General features: G+C 38.2%; 1 protein-coding gene across 3 annotated transcripts in view; it reads right to left on the bottom strand.

Annotated features, from left to right (window-relative positions):
* The window catches only part of SLC10A7 (solute carrier family 10 member 7), a 241,279-nt gene extending 222,754 nt beyond the window's left edge, over nucleotides 1-18,525 (bottom strand). For all 3 annotated transcript variants that reach the window (XM_045798878.2, XM_045798877.2, XM_087866486.1), the window contains exons 1-4: nucleotides 18,204-18,525; nucleotides 11,369-11,451; nucleotides 5,085-5,221; nucleotides 902-977 (exon numbers count right to left, since the gene is read on the bottom strand). In XM_045798878.2, the coding sequence (XP_045654834.1) occupies nucleotides 902-977; nucleotides 5,085-5,221; nucleotides 11,369-11,451; nucleotides 18,204-18,303 (396 nt within the window). In that variant the 5' untranslated portion in view covers nucleotides 18,304-18,525. The remainder of the gene's footprint in view (nucleotides 1-901; nucleotides 978-5,084; nucleotides 5,222-11,368; nucleotides 11,452-18,203) is intronic.
* Nucleotides 18,526-19,209: the final 684 nt, after the last annotated feature.

Raw genomic sequence — 19,209 nt, forward strand, 5'->3', positions numbered from 1 at the left:
TTCTGAATGAGAAACTGCAAGTGGAAAAGGAGGAAGGAGCTATCATGAAGCAAAGTCCCTCAGTATGAAGTTGCAGTGCCTTTCAGCCAAGAGGAACCACCTCTAAGTAGCCCGGAAATGGACGACTGTTGTCCCAATATACAAGCACTCTGCCACAGTCCCCCAGCTGCTGAATAATCTCCTTGAACTCATCTCAGAAACCTTGCCTCAAGGCACCTGGGCGGTGCAGTCCGTTGAGCCATGGACTCTTAGTTTTGTTCAGGTCATGATTTCAGCATCATGAGATCGAGCCCCATGTAGGGCTCCCGGCTCAGCACAGAAGAGTCGGCTTGAGATTCTTTCTCCGTCTGCCCACCCCCGCCCTGACCCCCCGCCCCGCCCCGCACTCTCTCTCTCTAAAATAAATAAGTAAATAAAACTTTAAAAAGAAAAAAAAAGAAACCTTGCCTCATTTCTCCTTTTTATATAATCTTTACTTGTCATTAAATGTATATTGACCCTTTCTCTACAAATTTAGTTTGCTATAAATTTTTTAAGAACTAAGGAATGGCCACAGAGATATCCTCAGCTCATCGGTCTTGGATGAAAAGTACCTTTCCTTGGATTGCTTGTCTTCTGTCTCCCAACTTCCCACTGAGGTAGGAAAATCACTATCTCTATTTCATTTACCTCCCTTGCTCCTCTCTTTGAAATCTTAACTTCCACTCATCAACATTAATATTAGCATCATCTGAATTAATGATGATGAATTCATTACACTTCTTTCATTAGCTGCTATGTTCATGTGTTTTCTGTGACACTTCTTCATCATAAAAATAAATAAAATTTAAAAATAAAATAAAATATAAAATAAAAGTAAAGCATCTACTTATGTTTAAATAAAGTTAGCCCTATGACTCACCTCATTTCCACCAACTGCCTTGGTTAAAATCACTGCAGAAGACACAGGGGGAGGCATGCAACCTACTGTCTGCAAACTGTAAAATAAAAGAAAATGCAATTATAAGGTTTTTTTCAATTATAAACAGCAATTCTCAAACTTTCATGTTCATGTTGCTGTCACATCATTAAAGAACAAGCATGACATAATCATATACTTCTTAGATTCAAACTGTAGTAAACTCTACTACCTATTCTAAGTTTAGTTTTTATTAAATTATGTGTATATTCCCCAAATCATGACAAGAAGTCTATTCTCTTAGTTTAGGATAGAAAACACACTGCATAACAGGCAAATGAAACTATGAGTAGTAAATGTAAATACTAAAGATATAAAACATTACTTATCATCCAAAGCATGGATATACTTTCAACATAAATCAAATATACATTCTAGACATAGCGAGTAGCTGGCCTGACTAAAAATAGAAAATTCATATAGGGAACAGAGGACACAGATTTTAAGTGCAGGATTCCAGATGACCTCTACTCGCTTTTGTAAGAATGTATCGTTTAAGCTTTATGAAATGAATTTACATTTCCTCTGAAATTAGAAAAAAGAAAAAGAAAAGCTTTAATTCATTTTGACTGAAAACATGAGAAAACATTTTTAATAGAATTTCCAGCTCAAGTCTTCTTTTAAGATCTATTTTCCCAAATAGACCTTAAGTTGTCTGTCTTATTATCAATTCCCAATCTCTGAGACTTTCTCATGATCCTCACTGTTATCATCACTGATACTTACTAAGCATTTACCATTTATAGTAGATACTATTCTAGATACTTTACTCACTTCTTCCTCACAAGTATTTAAGATAAATTCTATTATTATTCTCATTTTACTGAAAACTGAAGTTAAAAGAGAAGTTAAATAACTTGTCCAAATTCACAAAGCCACCTACTAAGGATTAAACTTTTATTCTGGAATCCAGGGTCAAAGACTTACCTAGGCCTACTATTCTAGCCTCTCTGCCTTCTATCTTTCCTACCCCCAATACTAGGGACAGGTCCTCTCAGGTATTTTCAACCTTTCCCTCTCTTCTGGCCCCTTCCCTTCTATGTACAAAAAAGCAGAGCTCCCCTGTCTTAAAAAAAAAAAAATCCCTAAACTATATAGTGAATACATATTCCATATGCGTTCTCTAGTTAGGATACTACATAAGCATGTCCTACGCAAGTTAGGATACTACACAGTATATTCCTATTCTTACCGTCAAGGATGTTCAATACACAAATGTAAATAAGAAACAGCAAAATGAGTCCTGTTGCCATTACATTCTAGCCCTAACCACCATCCCCAAATTTGTAGCTGCCTGTGACTGCCACCTCAAACTAAACATGTCTAATATTTTCTAAAAAATCAATTTCACCTCTGACTTTACTTATTTCTGTCAATGGGATAGTTTTGGTATTTTTTCTACTATTAAATTTGAAACTTTGGAGTTACGTGGGGCTCCACTTGCTCCTCATAAACCAATTTATTACCACAACCAACTTTCCATTCTTTTCCATGACTGTTACCAGCACCCCCCTTCAGGTGCTTTTTGCCCAAGTTTGGACTTCTTTAAATGAATGGTCGCTCTGCCTGCACTCTTTCGCTTTACATAGCAAGGTAAGAAGGATGTGCTCCAAATATTTATTTATTTCCATGACTTAAACATGATCCTGAGGTAGGAGTCTGCAACTCCCTCAAGTTAATATACTATGTATTCTCAAACTGGGGAGGGCAACAAGAAAAAGTGGGCTAGGAAGAGCTTTCCCTGAGTTCGTTAGGCCAAGTGTGTACTCCTTCAAGCTTCATATCCTGAGGTAAGAATTGTATCCTAGCTTCCTGAGACTGTAAGCCCTACTCTACTAATAACACACCCAGTACAATGATGTCGGATTCATCTCTCTTAATGACCACTTCTGAGCATGCTGTTTAGGACATGTAAGAACTTCCCATCATCTACAGATGCAAACCCAAACGCCTCAGCCCAGTAGTTCAGGCCTTCTGCAATGCGGCTGTGAGGAAATGTTGTATCTTTGCCTCCCACTAATGCCTGATTTTTGAACTCACTACTTTAGGAATACACAACCTTTGCTGAACCTCTTACCCTTTAACTCATTACACCACTTATCTAACAAATCATATGCTGCCCCACTGTGGTTGCTTACTATTTTATATTTATATCTCCCACATATCCAACTACCCTAGACGTTCGCCGAATACAAGAAAAATTAGTTAATATCTTCCTATTCCTTGAGTGCCCTTTACATGGGAAACACTCCGTAACTACTGGTTCTTAATATGCATCGTACATTGCCTCTCTAAAATGATGTCATCATAGTTCTGTGGAATTTTATGCTTTTCCGTGAAAATTTTATGCTCATTCTCTCAAACTCAATCTGGCCAAACTAGCGGTCTTAATTTCACCTTCTTGTCCTACTCTGTTTCTCCTCAGCTAAGAAAATGACGCCACCAATTACCCAGTGGCTCAGACCCAAAACCCAGAAGTCATCCTTGATTCCTCCCTGTCCTCCTCTCTCCACATCCTATCCCCCCACAGGTTCTGAGAGCTCTAATTTACAGTACATCCGCCAATGCCCATTTCTCTCTGCTCCACGACAACCTTACCACAGGGGCCTCCAAGCTGCTCCTCAGTCCCTCCACTGTCTATTCTCCATGCACCAGCCAGGACAATAATTTGAAAATATAAATCAGACCATAACATTCCCTCATTGAAATCCCTCCAGTAGCTTTCTGTTGCACGCAGAGTAAATCTGAATGTTTTTATCATGGACCTACAAGGCTCTGTGTGTCCTGGCCCCTGCCTACCTTTCCAACTCCAAGTCATATTATTCTCCCTCGGTATCACCAGGCTCTGGCCATCAACATCATTTTCCTGACCCCAGAACACACCAGGCTTGTTCCTCCCTTACAGCCTTTGCACATTCTTTTCTTTGGCCTAGAACATTCTATCTCTAGAACTCTGCCATCTACATTAATCACTGCCCTGCCCACCCAATCACTTTCAACCGTATCACAGTTTTACTTCCCATCACATTATCTCTATCTTAGTCATCTACTTACTTGTTTAGTGCCAATCACACCCAAGTCTTCTCAACCTGCAAAACTAACGGGCACTTTACCATTTTTGTTCACTATTATTTCTCCAACACCTATAATAACTCCTGGCACATAGTGGGAAGTAAACAAGTGACTTCAATAGATGAATGAGTGATCTCAGTTGAGATCCTCCACACCATTACCAAAGCAGACAGTAAAAGTATAAGTATCCTCATTATTATAGGCAGGGAAATTGAGGTTTGAATCTACTACATGACTTCTTCAAAGTCACACAGCAAGTTAGGGACAGGGTCAGAAAGAGATCTTGGGGCTCTAAGTTCAGTGTTTTAACTATTAGACTATTATACCATGCTGCTAAAATGTGGTTAGTTTTAAACCACTTCTAATAATTTTTTAAATTCATTAAATAATTTTAATAAACATGGCATTTTTAATGGAAGAAAAGTCTAATAAAAATCTATTGTTAATTCAACTATCATATCAAACATAGAACAAGTAAAAAATTAAGTGTTTGTTCCCTATATATATTTTTTCTTTCCTATACATTTAAAAAAATGTATTATCTGTATACATTTGGTAAGATATACAATGTACAATCTCTAGCACCCAACTGACAGCATATCTTACATCTTCTCTTCCCTTCCATCTCTCTCACAACACAGCTTTTTTAAAATTCCCAGAACAGTGTCTATCCCAGAACCTTAAGATTAAACATGAGGGTGTATTTTAAGATTGTGTTATAATTAAGAGCACACTTATATTGATGAGCACTGAGTAATATATAGAATGGTCAAGTCACTATATTATACACCTGAGACTAATATCACACTGTATGTTAACAATACCAAAATTACAACTTAAAAAAAATTTACTAATAAAACCCTTAGAAAAAAGAAAAAAAAAGATCATGTTATAAAATTCTTTGATGAATCTCCTTGACGAACACGATCATTTTAAAAGATAATAATTTTTCAAGCGTTTTATTCCCTTATAAAATACCACACATAAGCCCTTTTGTATATAGTTGCCACAGATGCCCCATTAAAAGTGGACCCCTCAAAATATTTAAACGTACCCTTTTAGAAGCCACTCATTGATGGGTGTGATTGATAAAAGCTGAAGAAAAAGCCATATTGTTGCTGGGAAGAATGCAAGTGTGAAGATCTGAATGAAAAGGTGCAGTTTTATATGCACCAAAGCACTGGTCAGCTCCTGCAAAAAGGAAAGGCACAAAACAGCAAAGGGTAAGAAAACTACTTTTCTGAAGAGAGACTGATACTAAAATGATATCGAATAAATTAGTTTGTAATTTGGAGTTATTTCAGAGCTAAAATCTTTACCTCTAAGTAGATGCATAACAGACAGACTTTAAGGGGGGAAAAGAGGTATTTTTATACAAAATTTCTGAAATATTCTATTTTTTTCTGAATATACAATATACCCCAACAATTCAGATTTGTAGAATTCTGGACCAAGACTGAGCCAAGTACCTTTACATTGGTATAGACCTGAGGATTGTTGACACTATGAACAAACATGTACATAACTACTTAAGGACCTATCTCATTTTAATCAAATACAATTAATCTCTAAGAAGGCCTCACTTTGCCAAGATGTTACCAAATCTAAACACAAATCATAATTTTTTAAATGTTTTCTCCAACAACATTTTATAATTCAAAATGGCTTTTTCCCCCAAAATCAACTTTCTGGATTTCTTTGCTAATGTTAACTGAACAGCGGCTATGTGCCATGCTCTGAGCTTGTCACTTTATGAATGTTATCTCATTTAATCCTCACGGCAGCCCCACTAGATATTATTAACCTATTTCGCTAAGCAGGAAATTGAGGTGAGAGCCATCATACAGCGCAGCTCAGAATCAAACTCATTTCCGGTATGCTAGCAAACTCATGTCCACTTCTTCCATCATGCCACACTACTGCCCCGGATGGAAGAAATTCACACTCAACACGATAAACCAGGCACATGCTATATGTCTCACGGCTAAGAAAGGACAATGAGTTAAATTTGGGGGGTTCAAATATGTACAAACTAACAAGCACTTGCATTTGAATTTCTTTGAGTTATAGTGTTATTCAGTTAAATAAAACAAACTCAGAAAGTAGGAGAAAAAATATTATAAAAATAAGTACTATAAAAAAAGTCCTATAAAATATGCAAGAAGTCATTAAAGCACAAAGATGCCAGAGATTCACCAGTTATAAGCATAGCACTGGAATGTCTCCCCTAGTTCGAGTAAGACATTCAAGAAATCCTGAGCCTCGGAGACATTAGCCAAAGTCTATCAGTTTAATGGACAGTAGGTTAATGCAGACTCTGATTGCCACATTCAGGGATCTGTCTTATCGGCTCCCACTACCTATCTCCCTGTGTGAAGACACACAGCCGTGCCAGTGTGGTCGTAAAACATCTCTAATGACATCTAAGGAATTCCTGGCAAACTGGGTCTCACTTTGTTTGGACAAATGGGAAGCACCACGCAGACCAGAAGCCACACCAGGTCCACGGATCAGATCTAAGATCAAAGGAACCATCCTTACACTGTATCAGAATTCTTGAAGTTTCACCCAGAGAAAAGATGAGCACCAGCAGTTCCAAGAATGCTCGGCAGCGTCAAAACCAAATCCCACTCAAATATAGTCAGAGGTATTTGATAAATACCAAGTAAATATTTATATTTTAATTTTTTAACTGTAACAAAATGATTAGCCAGAACGCAGTTACTAAGGAATTTCCATATATTTTAGTTAGTTATATGAAACAGCAGTACTTTTCTGAAAAGTAACTTGGGAATATATATCAAGGACTATAATATGATTCACATTCGTAGACCCCAAAATGTTATGTCTAGGTACTTATCCTAAGGATATAAAATGTGGTTATAAGTATTTATATACAGAATTGATCACAACAGCATCATCTATTATAGTAAAATCAGGAAACAAGTTAAAAGTCCAAAAATGGGTGAATAATTACATAACGTAAGGTATAACAAGACTGTTATGAGCTAGTGAAAACCATGTTAAAACTGTGCAGACAAGCACGTGGTAACACAAGATCTCTTCCCTACTTAACCAGTAGAAGTATAAATTGGCACAACCTAGGGACAGCAATCTGGCAATTCATTCCTTCAGTCAACAAACACTTACTGAGAACCTGACACTCTTCTAGGTACTTGGACTATCTGTCACTACTTACACTGCACATGATATTTGACTTAGCACTTCTACTTCTAGGAATTAATCCTTCATGTTTTCTCCCAAAGGTGGGGAAAATGGGCAATTTTTAGGTCACCCTGTGCAGCATTTTTGTAATAGCGAAACTTAAAAATTACCTAAATGTCCGTCAATGAGGACTAGTAAAATATATCATGACACATTCATAAAATAGAATGCTTTCCACCATACAAAAAGAAACAAGGAGTTCTTTATGTATTGATTTGAAACAATCTCCAAGATAGTTTTTTTAAGTAAAACAAGACAGGGTGGCAAGCAGTACAAACACCACAGCTTGAAAGCGGGGGCACATATGTTTTACACAGAATATCTCTGGAAAGATACAAACTATTAACATTCATTATCTCCAGATATCTGAAAGAGGGGAGAAAAGACTTCTCATCATACATACCTTTGTACCCTTTGATTTATATTCATAAAAGTAAACAAAATGTGAATTTTATATACATGAACAAAAATTAAATTAATATATTAAATTATATGAAAAATTAAATTATACAATGTTACATGGGAAAAAAGACTATATGTGTGGACATAAGTGATACAAATGCAAGTATATGGATCAAGTACACATATACGTATACTTGCATATATACAATTGTTTAAAATATTTCCTTTTTAAATATTCTATATGTAAAACATGTTTAGGAAAAAAGGGACTAAAAATCACAGAGATGTTAATACTAGTTGTTTTTAATTTTTCTAATCCTTCCACAAAGGGGAAATACCACTTTTATAATCAGAAAAAGTCATAAAAAACAAAATATAGTTTAAAAATACTAGTTGATCTAATAAATGACAATTATAAGCAATTGCCATTGCATCAGAACAATGGAACAATAAAGAATCCAGTGAAATGAATCACAAAGGCTGACCATGTTGGGTCATGAGGGGCTTCTTGACAACAGGGAAATAACAGGCATAAAGTATTCCTAAGAAAGATTTTCAAGCCCAGCATCATATTTTCCATATATTCTTCATACAACCATAAAGATAAATTAAGGTAACAACGGAAAAGAAAAAGCAAGTGAACCCTATAATATCCAAAAGAGTACATGCCCAAGCAGAATTTAGGGCCACATACTCAAATAAATGCCATCATGAGTAATTGAAATTTGATCCTGCATGACATTTTATTTATTCACATGTAATACAGGCCAAATTCCATTAAAATAAACTTAAGGAGATACTCCAAATACTGATTATACCAGAGTTATCACTGACAGTATCAAGAATTGCTTCAAATCAGGGGCTCTGACTGAGATGTAGAAATATTTTTATTACATACCAATTTCCCTTCTAAACCTTATTTGACCTTTATTTGATTCACTTTCTAAGACTCAGTCTCATAGCTCTGGGCTGGAAATAAGCAGCAAGAACCTAAAGTTTAAAATTTGCTATATTTACTTCTAAGGTAATAGAACTTCAAAAAAATGATCTGTTTAGGAAAATAAGGAAAGACCTGTATATTCTGCCCTACTCAGGACCCTTTCCAAGCCCTGAGCATTTTGCTCATCTTTGTTTCCAACGCAGTGCCAAACACAGTGCCTTGTAGCCCCAGGCATTTCATAGGTATTATGAGATTCACAGGTTTATATGAGATTGGTCCTGCCATGGCTTGCTAAGTGACAAGTCCTCTGAAACTATAGCTCTCAATTAGCTAAACATAAAATATATTGCAAATGTGACTTATTTGACTTTAATACAACAAATTTTCAGAAAACATTTCAACAGGTATTTTCAAATCTAGAAATCAATGGTCATAAAACTGAAGACAGCATTAAATCTTTTTAGTATTAACACAGAGTTCTTAACAATTTTAATAAATTAGCAAAACAAAGTTTAGAATATATACCATTACATCAATGTATGGGTAATCCTACATGAAATGTTCAGGATAAATCAAACTTGAATGGGACCAATGTAAATGCTCTCAAATAAACTCAAGTCAATAATAACTTACTGTCTCCTGTGTGTGAAAATGCACTATTCTAATAAGGCTCAAAAATGGCAGTCCCAGCGGAAATAAATGTAAAATTATTAACTAGAAAACAAATAACAAGATTGCTACCTCCTAACTTAAAACTGTTCGGTTGCCCAGGAAATTAGCGGGGCTTAAAGATGGTTTAACATTATACAATCATGCAATCTAGAACATCTTAAGTTAAATGGATCCTGAAAATGACTTAATGTAGTATAGTTTGAAAAGGGCCATTGATGGAAGAAATGGCTTTGATGGCTACTTAGATACCATGATAAAGCACAGGATTAAGGCATTTCATCATTAGATCCAAATTAGCTGGATGACTCTAAAGGTTTCCTAGGTGCTTACAGAAGAATTTGGTCCTTAGAGAACTGCTGATAAGCTGTGACATTCTTCCTTCTTAAACTCCTGCATCCCACAAAATTGGCTGCTTTACAGAATCACATTAAGCAAGAAGGGAGGAGTGAGAGAATCAAGTCTCTTGCCAGATTTCTCATGAAATAAGTAACAGCTGTAGCCGTTAAGCAACTGCCAGGGGACATAGTTAGAGCAACGTCCCAAGAAGAGGACCTGGGTAAGGCAGCTGCTTTGCAAAGGGCATTAGCCACAACCAGCAGGAAGACCTCCAAGGAAGAACAGTCCAGCACCATGGGAGCAGCAAATATTGTTCTGTACCACTAGGCCCCATATTCGAGAACCAACAGAACGAAGATGTTGACAGAAAAAGTCTGTGCCCTCCAAGAACTGATCATAGTCCTTTCGTATCAATATAATTTGCAAAAACTAGATTTAACATATTTAGGAAATTCTGTCCCATGTCAGTTATTTTCAGAAGAACAGTCAGGATATTCAAAAATTTTGAGACAAGTTTATCAGATACTACACAGGGATGCCATCTATATAAAAAATGCTCCAATAGAAAGATTTATACCAACCAGATAACTACAGAATACATAAATTTAGTAAAACCATACTTTTTCCATGTTGCTATTAGGATGGTCAAAGAAGGAGGTAACTAAATTTGGTCCTCATTCAAATCATACTTAAAAGAAAATAAGTAAAGCAAAGCATGATGTTGAAACAAAATTTTGACTTTTAAAGCTATTTCCAAAAAAAAAAAAAAATCCTTGCATAGTAAAATTTCCCTATCTACCTAAGAATAAGCATCTTAGAATAAGAACTTTAAAAACCCTAAGTAATTTCTTCAAAAATAAATAGGTATTTTTCTCCTTTTTTCCCCTCCTATTATAAGTCAAAAGAGGATCATAAATTCTATTCATTCCTCTCTTCGATATTAAAAATGTCTGATTTCTTGGGGTGCCTGGGTGGCTCAGTCATCAAGTGTCTGCCTTCAGCTCAGGTCATGATCTCAGGGTCCTGGGATCGAGCCCCTCGTCGGGCTCCCTGCTCAGCGGGAAGCCTGCTTCTCCCTCTCCAACTCCCCCTGCTTGTGTTCCCTCTCTTGCTGTGTCTCTCTCTGTCAAATAAATAAAATCTTTTAAAAAAAATGTCTGATTTCTCTCATTCTAGGAGAATCCCATGTTCAGCGACACTTGGATCAATAAATAACATTATCTACATGTCTTCATGATGAATTGTGACATAGAATGAAAAATCCCAATTTCTCTCTTAAAACATTTATTAATATTTAATAGATATGCCAGCAAAGAATATACTATAAAACATACAAATTAGTTAAAAGGTATAACATCACTTGAGTAGCATGAGTGCTGCCTGACAACATAAGTTCATCCACAAAAGTTATGGAAACCTGACTAAACATCAACAACTTAAATGTGCTATCGCATTCATCACCATAGTCACCACCATAATCTGAGGAAGACCTAAAGCAGATGCTTCATTCAGTTTAGTTGCTGTATTAAAAACATACCCATTATAACCACACCCTCGGGGTCCATGTTGTTCAACTGCAAAATTTCTATAATACGTAGGTTCAAAACACAGTCCTTTGCAGAAGTTCAAGTTCTCTTTTGTTACAGTGATGCCTTTAAACCATAGTAACACATATCTTTACAAAAGGATTCTGAAATTTCAAACTAATAAGCAGAAATTAAACTTTTCTCCCTGCTTATCACATGCCCCATAGGTGACAGTACCTCTGTTTTTAACGATAGTCCACTGTTAAAGAATATTGTTGCAACAGCAATGTAGGAGACGGTTATTTCTGGCTTCAGTGGTCCTAAAGAGAGAGAAATGAGTTACTGTTAGATAAGAATTTCCAGCAGATAACTCAGTATGAAAGAAGAATCCACTGGGGGAGGGCAAATAGTACTTCAAATCTTAGTGTTGCCCTAGCATACTACTGTTCTGACAGAGTTAAGCATTCACTGTGATGCAGTCTAACTCCGAAGGGGATTTTCCAGAAGGCAAGAACTGTGGCTGTCCAGTTCAGCACAGGATCCTCAGAGCAGAACACTCTCCTGGGTGAGAGCAGAGAGGCAACAGCCTTTAGTATCAGGACCTAACTGCATCTGCCACAGTATCAGTTTTTATGCAACAATCAAAATTCCCCAAACCAAAAAAAGAGAGAGAGAGAGAGAATCAGTGGAAGAAGTTCCCTTCTCTTTAGCAAATATTACTTTACTCCTTCTAGGATAACAGCAATAAAAACTTCTATTCATGCACACATTCAATTCCGCCCAAGGGTATTCATTTCTACAAATATTTATTGAGCACTTACTACGTGAATGGGCACTTACTATGTGAATGAGATAAGGCATATAGAGTAATAGAGTACTAACAGTAGGTTAGGTTCGCAATTATTATTACACTGTGTCAAGCCCTGGCTACACTATAGTGAACCAGACAGTCCTGATCTTTGCCCTCTGGAAAATCCTCTCTGGAATTAGGCTGGCATCATCCCAAATGTGTTAACGCTATGAGGACAATAGCAGCAACCCTGATATTCACTTCTTTTTTGTAGCCTGTATACAATTGTCTTAAAGACCTAATGTGTTAACCAAAGAACAACATTCTTTTAAAAGACGTAGTCTGAGAAAATGCCATTTTGTATTTAGGTATCAGTGGTTCTCCAGCAGCTGCAATTTTGTCTCCCACAGACATCTGGCAATGTTTGGAAACGCTTTTTGATTGTTATAACTCAGCAAGTGTGGTGTGTTACTGGCATCTAGTAGACAGAGATCAGGAGTTCTGCTAAACAACCTAGAAGACACAGGACAGCCCTCCCAACAACAAAGAATTATCATGTCCAAAATGGCAATAGTGCTGAGGTTGAGAAATACTGGTATATGCCAACATTTTAAAATCTGATCATCTCATATTTGATATTCTATTCAGCCCTCTTGTGCTGAGTTGAATAATGTCCTCCAAAATTCATGTCCACCGAGAACCTGTGAATGTGATCTTATTTGGAAATTGGTTCGTTGCAGATGTAAACAAGTCAAGATGAGGTCTTACTGGATTATGGTGGACCTTATCCAATGACTAGTATTCTTACAAGTAAAGGTAAATTGGACAGAGTCACGCACAGAGGGAAGATGGCCATGTGAAGACAGAGGGAAAACCTGGAGTTACATCATCATAAGCCAAGAATACCAAGGACAACTGGCAACCACCACAAGCCAGAGCCAGGAAGGAGTGATCCCTAGAGCCTTCAGTGGGAGCATAGCCCTTGACTTCAGAATTCAATCTCCGAAATAATTTCTGGAAAATAAATCTCTGTTGTTCTACGCCACCCGGTTTGTGTGAACTTGGCGTGGCAGCACTAGTAAACTAAGACCCTCCCTTATGCAACAAGACCACAAGCATAGCGCCTCTGTTCCCTGCAGCCCTCCACCATACCCACAGGAATTGCTCGGTAAATAAGACCAAGCTCAGGAAAAATCACCATTCAGTCAACAAATATTTACTAAGCAACTCTGGTATTTTAGGCATTTGTACTACAACAATGAATAAAAAAAAAAAACAAAGATCTTCTCAAACATAGCAAAAAATTCTTGTATATACGTGGCATTTAAACAAATTATTTTGCTGAGATCTGAGAAAAGAGAGCAAAAGGAAGGAGGCAAGCTCAAAAGGCATTACATTTCAAGGCAGTAAAAGTGTTCCAAAACTTAAAAAGAGGTACATTTTCTATACTTGTGAGTGAATCTGTCTTCTGCAACTCATACTTGGAAATATTTTCTCTACAACTGAGGAAGCTGATTCGGGAACAGATTTTAAAGTCAAGGAATCTGACTTGTTTTGGAAGTAAATGCCTTCCAGGAATTTTAAATACCTTGGTTGTTTGAACTCATTTTTATTTTCCTGCAATCCCTTGCTTTTTATGAGACCTTATTCATGTCAACGACACCTCTGTCCACAGTGGCGCCCCAGAATTTCTCTACAGGATGAGTTAAAATTAGCAATGTGGTCGCGAGGGAGAGCAGGGACGTGTCCCAAGATGTACCTCCACAGCAAGGACATGGTTTACCTGGACTGCATGTTCCTTTGGGGCAGCTAAAGCGTCTACCTTAGTTGGCCAACAACTATATTTTTTTAAGAAGCTATCTCTTCCATACTACATACACACACACACACACACACACACACACACACACACATAGATACACACGATAACTATGAACTGGCATAATTCAGTGGAATGACTGCTGGCTTTTAATGTGTTCAATCCTAGAGACGGGGTACACTGTCTTTTGTATTAGATGCACATCTAAACAATTTAATCCATGGAAGAACATGGTGAGGATATTCCATGGCTTCCTATAATGTACCTTTTAAAAAGGAAGAAGGGGGGATGCCTGTGAGGCTCAATCAGTTAAGTGTCGAATTCTTGATTTCAGCTAGGTCATGATCTCAGGGTCTTGAGATCCAGCTGCTCGCTGGGGTCTGTGCTGGGCGAGGAACCTGCTTAAGATCTCTCTCTCCCACTCCCATTGTCCTCCTCCGCCTCTCTCTCCCTCTCTTAAAAAAATGGTGGGGGGAAGAAGGAATTAATTCTGATTTGGAGAAACCTAAAGCCCCTTTGAGATGTGATCAACTGAAATGCTAACAGATTGCCTAAGTTAGGAATGGGGACCTAGAAGTTACACAGGGCTGAAATAAACATTTGGTAAATATTTGCCCAGAGGTGAGAGTTGAGACTACATATAAAAATGAGATTTGGCCTCTCTCCAAGATAATGATTATATCCTCCATGTCACCAAAATACATGTGAATGAGACCTGAATCTTAAAATGGCTATAAAGTTCAAAGTAGAAATAAAAGTTTTAGCTTTTCCTTTAAACAAAAGCAAAAAAAAAAAAAAAAGTTTCTCAGTGAAAATGGAATAGGGTAGCAAAATCAGAAGAAAAATTAGCCAGAAAAATGAAGTAATTTTTGGGCTCCCCAAATCCATGCTTTTTAATGGGGGAGATAAAAGAAAATGATTTGGAATGCTTAAGAATGCAAGGAACTATTACCATTTCATAAAATCTACTCGTCACCAAGTAAATTTCACTTCTAAATCTAACTTAAGATATTAATGCTATAATATAACAAAATAAAAATTATTTTAAAAAGATATTAATGCTAACACACTTAAGCTTCAACATGTTTCTGCTTATGTTTCTTAATGAAAAACAAAGCAGTTTTCTGTTAGGATTTATGTCTTATTAATGTCAATAATCTAAATTAAGAGGCAGGTAGAAATGAGAAACTTACTCTGTACTTCCAAAGAAGGAAACCTTTCTCTTCCCGAGAATGAGTAGCACAGTGTTAGACTCTGGTAAACTCTAAGGCGTGCATAGCTCAGGGCTTCCCTGGGTTGCACTGGAACTGGAGCAGATTATCAACACCTCAGAATCTACATATTTACATTTGCTCTGGCTCTTTATTTTCAACTTCTTCTATATATTTAAAAATGAAAGGTACCTGAGTGAAAAGGGCAGTGAACTAAGAATGAAATTATCTAGGCTAGTACATGTTACACTTTTTCCCATTTGGACCGTCATTCAACTTCTCTAATTTTCAAGTTTCCATTATCTATAAATTTCCTGTGATACCTAACTCACCTATTGGCTATACAGACTATTTTTAAAGGATGGTCAGATCATAGGTATGATACTTTAAGTGCAGAAGTCTTGCACTTAAATCACTTCATTATAAAGACTGTTGTCGTTAAGGTATTGATCCAGGTAAAGTTGAAGTGAACATCTTAACAAATTTAAGACTACCAAAACTTTTCCTATTTAAAAGAATGTCTAGAAAACTGTTCTATTGAAAATTATTCAGTCAATGTAAGTGCACTAAAAATCACATTCCCAAGTGTACAGAGCCCATATACGGAACCTTTGACTGAAAATTACAAGTACAAAAAAAAAAAACAGAAATAAAAAAATTAAAATTACAAGTACAAAGAGGTGCTTTGGGGGCACCTGTGTGGCTCAGTTGGTTAAGCATCTGCCTTCAGCTCAGATCATGTCCTGGGATAAGCCCCGCATCGCATGGGGCTTCCCGCTCAGTGTGGAGTCGGCCTCCCCCTCTCCACCTGCCTCTTCCCCGGTTAATGCTCTCTCTTGCTCTCACTCTCTCTCAAATAAATAAAATCTTTAAAAAAATGACCATTTGACCATTCTAAAGAGCAAGATGTAATAGAAACATTTTCAGCAACCATTACTCTCCTTATTCCTAGATCTTTGTTGTTTTAAACTTGTGAAGTGAAAGTGTTATTTGGTACTATTTGGAAGTTTATTTTTATTTAAGAGGTTTCACAGGTGGGAAGGTCAATTAAAACTTCAACAGAATTATCAAGAACTTAGCCTGACAGCCTATATAAGAAATCCCAAACAACCTTTGTTCTAATTTTTTGCAAAAAGTAACTTTTACACATGGACAGTTATCAAATCACATGAGTACATTGTTATTTAATATTAGCTGATTCTGCTCTGCTCTTTTGGACTAAAATTGAGGCACTGAAAATGTTTTTATTGCATAGAGCCCTTCTTTAGAATAGTCATTTATTTTAAATTATTTTTTGCCAAGGAAATTGTATGGGTTTTACAACTAGTATGAAAAAAAGGGAGAGCCCTGGTGTCCAGTGCCTCTTCTTGAGCTAGCTAACTAACCAAGGATGAGTCACATGACCTCAGGTCTCAGTGTCTTCAACTGTAAAGGCAGCTTGTTGGCTTAAAATACTTAAAGGTCCCTTTCAGCTCTTAACATTCTACTGTTATAATTAAACAAAGAAATGAATTATCCTGGATTAATGGCGTAAATACCAGTAAAAATCGGAAGCAATATTTCTAAGATACGATAATATACCAAAACTTCAAGAAACAGACTCAGAAGGAACAAATAAGATTACAGAATCCATCTTACACATTCCACTTCGAAGAAGCCCTAGGAAAATGATTCAGCGTTCAATAACCCTTCTTCCCACAGCATCCTGGGAATGTAAGATAAAAAGTATTTTACCAAAGCTCTCCCCTGCAGATTTAAACTTAAAGATAATACATCACCTGTAATTACACCTTAACAATGAGCAAATAAAAGATCTAACACCACAAGCTAGAAAGTGTGCTACTGAACCTAGTTAAGTGTACAGTCCAGATCACCACAAAGACACTCTAACTTTAATTCTGCCTATTCAGTTAGCTCTAGGGACAGAGGGTATTCATTTGACAGAACTTGAAATGCCAGCATTCACAAGTTTTCCAAAAGCTCCCAGGGAAGCCAGGTCAAAGATCTTCAGAAGGAGAAACAATGATGAATATCAGCTTTATTCTCAGATACACATTCTACACATTTTGTACTCAATTGAAGATAGAAGGAAAAAACATAAAATAAATACAAAATTTTAATCTTCATAATCTTTGTTCAAATAATTCCTTTTAAAATATTCCCTGAAGCTAATTCTATATGGAGAAATTGAGGGTAGATGGTAGAAGGAACCATTGTTCTAATGAGAGATCATTTCATTCACTTCGAACATGTTTTAACAAAGAGGTGCATATTACTTTAAATAGCATCCTGAGCAGTTCCTAAAAGATTGTGTGTGCTCAATTCTGTCCTTAGTTGTCCCTGTTGTATGACTAACCTATTAAAACTGTCAATAAAGGTGGAAACTGACAAGGTCAAAAAGACAATGAATTGAAGAAATTCAATTAATGTTTATGAAAAGTAGGACATGATTGTCCACGGGTGCAAAGTCAGGGAGGAGAATAAAAGACTAATGATATTTCCAGTCGTTTCCACCGATGCCCACCCCCACATTACAAGGCTCCCACTATTCAGAAATCTGAGTACGATTTTAGCCTGCCTACATTTCCTTGCCAAAATACACACTACACATAGCCTAACACAGGCTGGATCTGTTAGAGTACTAACAACTGAGTCCCGGCAGCACACGGAAGTAGTGTCCTGTAATGAAAAAGTGCAACGTGTCAGTCGGCTTGGGAGTTTCTGAAGCGGCGGCAATTGCATGAAATCATCACTCTGCAACATGTGGGCCACAAAATCCGAGTTGGAGAATGAAGGGGTATCCCCTTTTTCTTTTTCTTCCCCCACCCCATTTTTTTTAAACGTGGGGCAGGGAAGTGGGGGAATCCGGAAATAGACAAGGTAATGGTGGCCACTCCAAGATAGATAAGGAACTCTTGGCAACCTAGCTAGCGTCCCTTGGGATAGGATGCTACTTTGAAGGCAAGAGGAGTAAGTTTCATTCTCAGGAAGCTCACTCCTCAACACTGAGAATACTCATTGATTGTCCGTGGAAAAGGCAACCTGTGTTCAAATTTCTTTGCCCCATTCCTAATTACAATCTGGGATTGGTAAATTAAAACATCAGCAAAAGGGCCAAAGGACACCCTGAGCTGGTCAGTGCCCTTGAGAGAAGCAGCCACTTCCCAACTACGGTCTCCCCTCCTTTCCCAGACTCGAAAATTAGTTTTGAAGTGGGAATCGCGATGGAGCATTCAGAGGTGCAGCACTTACCCCCATTCACCCCTATGGATGGCTCCAGTTTAGCTCCGGCGATCGCCAGCACTATTCCAATCATGAACCATTCTTTCCTCATTCTCTCCAGCAGCCTCATGTTTGTTAGGGTGGGTGGGTTTTGTTTATTTGTTTGGCTTTTTTTCTTTTTAAGCTGCGATCGCTTAATCCCCGGGGCGTCTCCACACTTTCCACGGTCCCTCCAGACATGCAGCAGAGCAAGTCAAATTGCCACTTGTAAACTAAAGACCAGAGGGTTGCTCCGGCGGCTTTGAGGAGGGCTGGGAGTAGTAGTATCCAGTGACAGGAAAGTCTCACTGAGCGCCGCCATCACTACCACGCGCCTCACAATAGACGCGCACATTACCACGGCAGCTCCGGCCGCGGCTCCCAAGCGCAAATGCTCTGAAGCGGACACTTGGGCCAAGTCGGCCAACGCAAGCGATCAGATAAGGGAAACTGGCTGTCTGGTAGGACTGACAGACTCGCCGCCTCCAGGACGTGAGGAATCTTAGGAATGACTGGTGCACGGAGCGACGTTAGGCTTCACAGCCACCCAGCCTTATCGAGGGTTCCCCTCCGACAAACATTTAGGCACAGCTGCCCGCGCCCCTGGAGCACATCCATGGAGAATCTTTCTTCTGCTTCACCATGAACTTGCGGGAAAGGCTAGCATGCACTCCGGGCAGGAATTTCTCGGTTGGCAGCTGAGGCGGCGGGGTGCGGGGTTTTTTTTTGATGGCGCGCTTCTTCGGGGCATTACGACGCTTCCCCGACGCTGGCGTTGACGTGTGCGCCGGGGGAAGGGGAGGCCACTCTTGGTCTCCGGGTTCTCCGCGGGAGCCCCGGCAGTTAGAGGCGCTCCGAGGTCCGCGCGGGAAAACGGCTCCTTCTTTCGAGGAGTTTTAGCACCGAGAGTGGGTTGCAAATTGGGCGTTGGGACAATGCCCAAGTCCGCGGGACCCCTGCCTTCCAGCATCCTCTGCATCCCGGGAGGGCGGGCGGG

Source organism: Ursus americanus, chromosome 13 (genome assembly GCF_024610735.1).
Source record: "Ursus americanus isolate L20-20 chromosome 13, mUrsAme1.1.p, whole genome shotgun sequence".
NCBI classification, from domain to species: Eukaryota; Metazoa; Chordata; class Mammalia; order Carnivora; family Ursidae; genus Ursus; species Ursus americanus.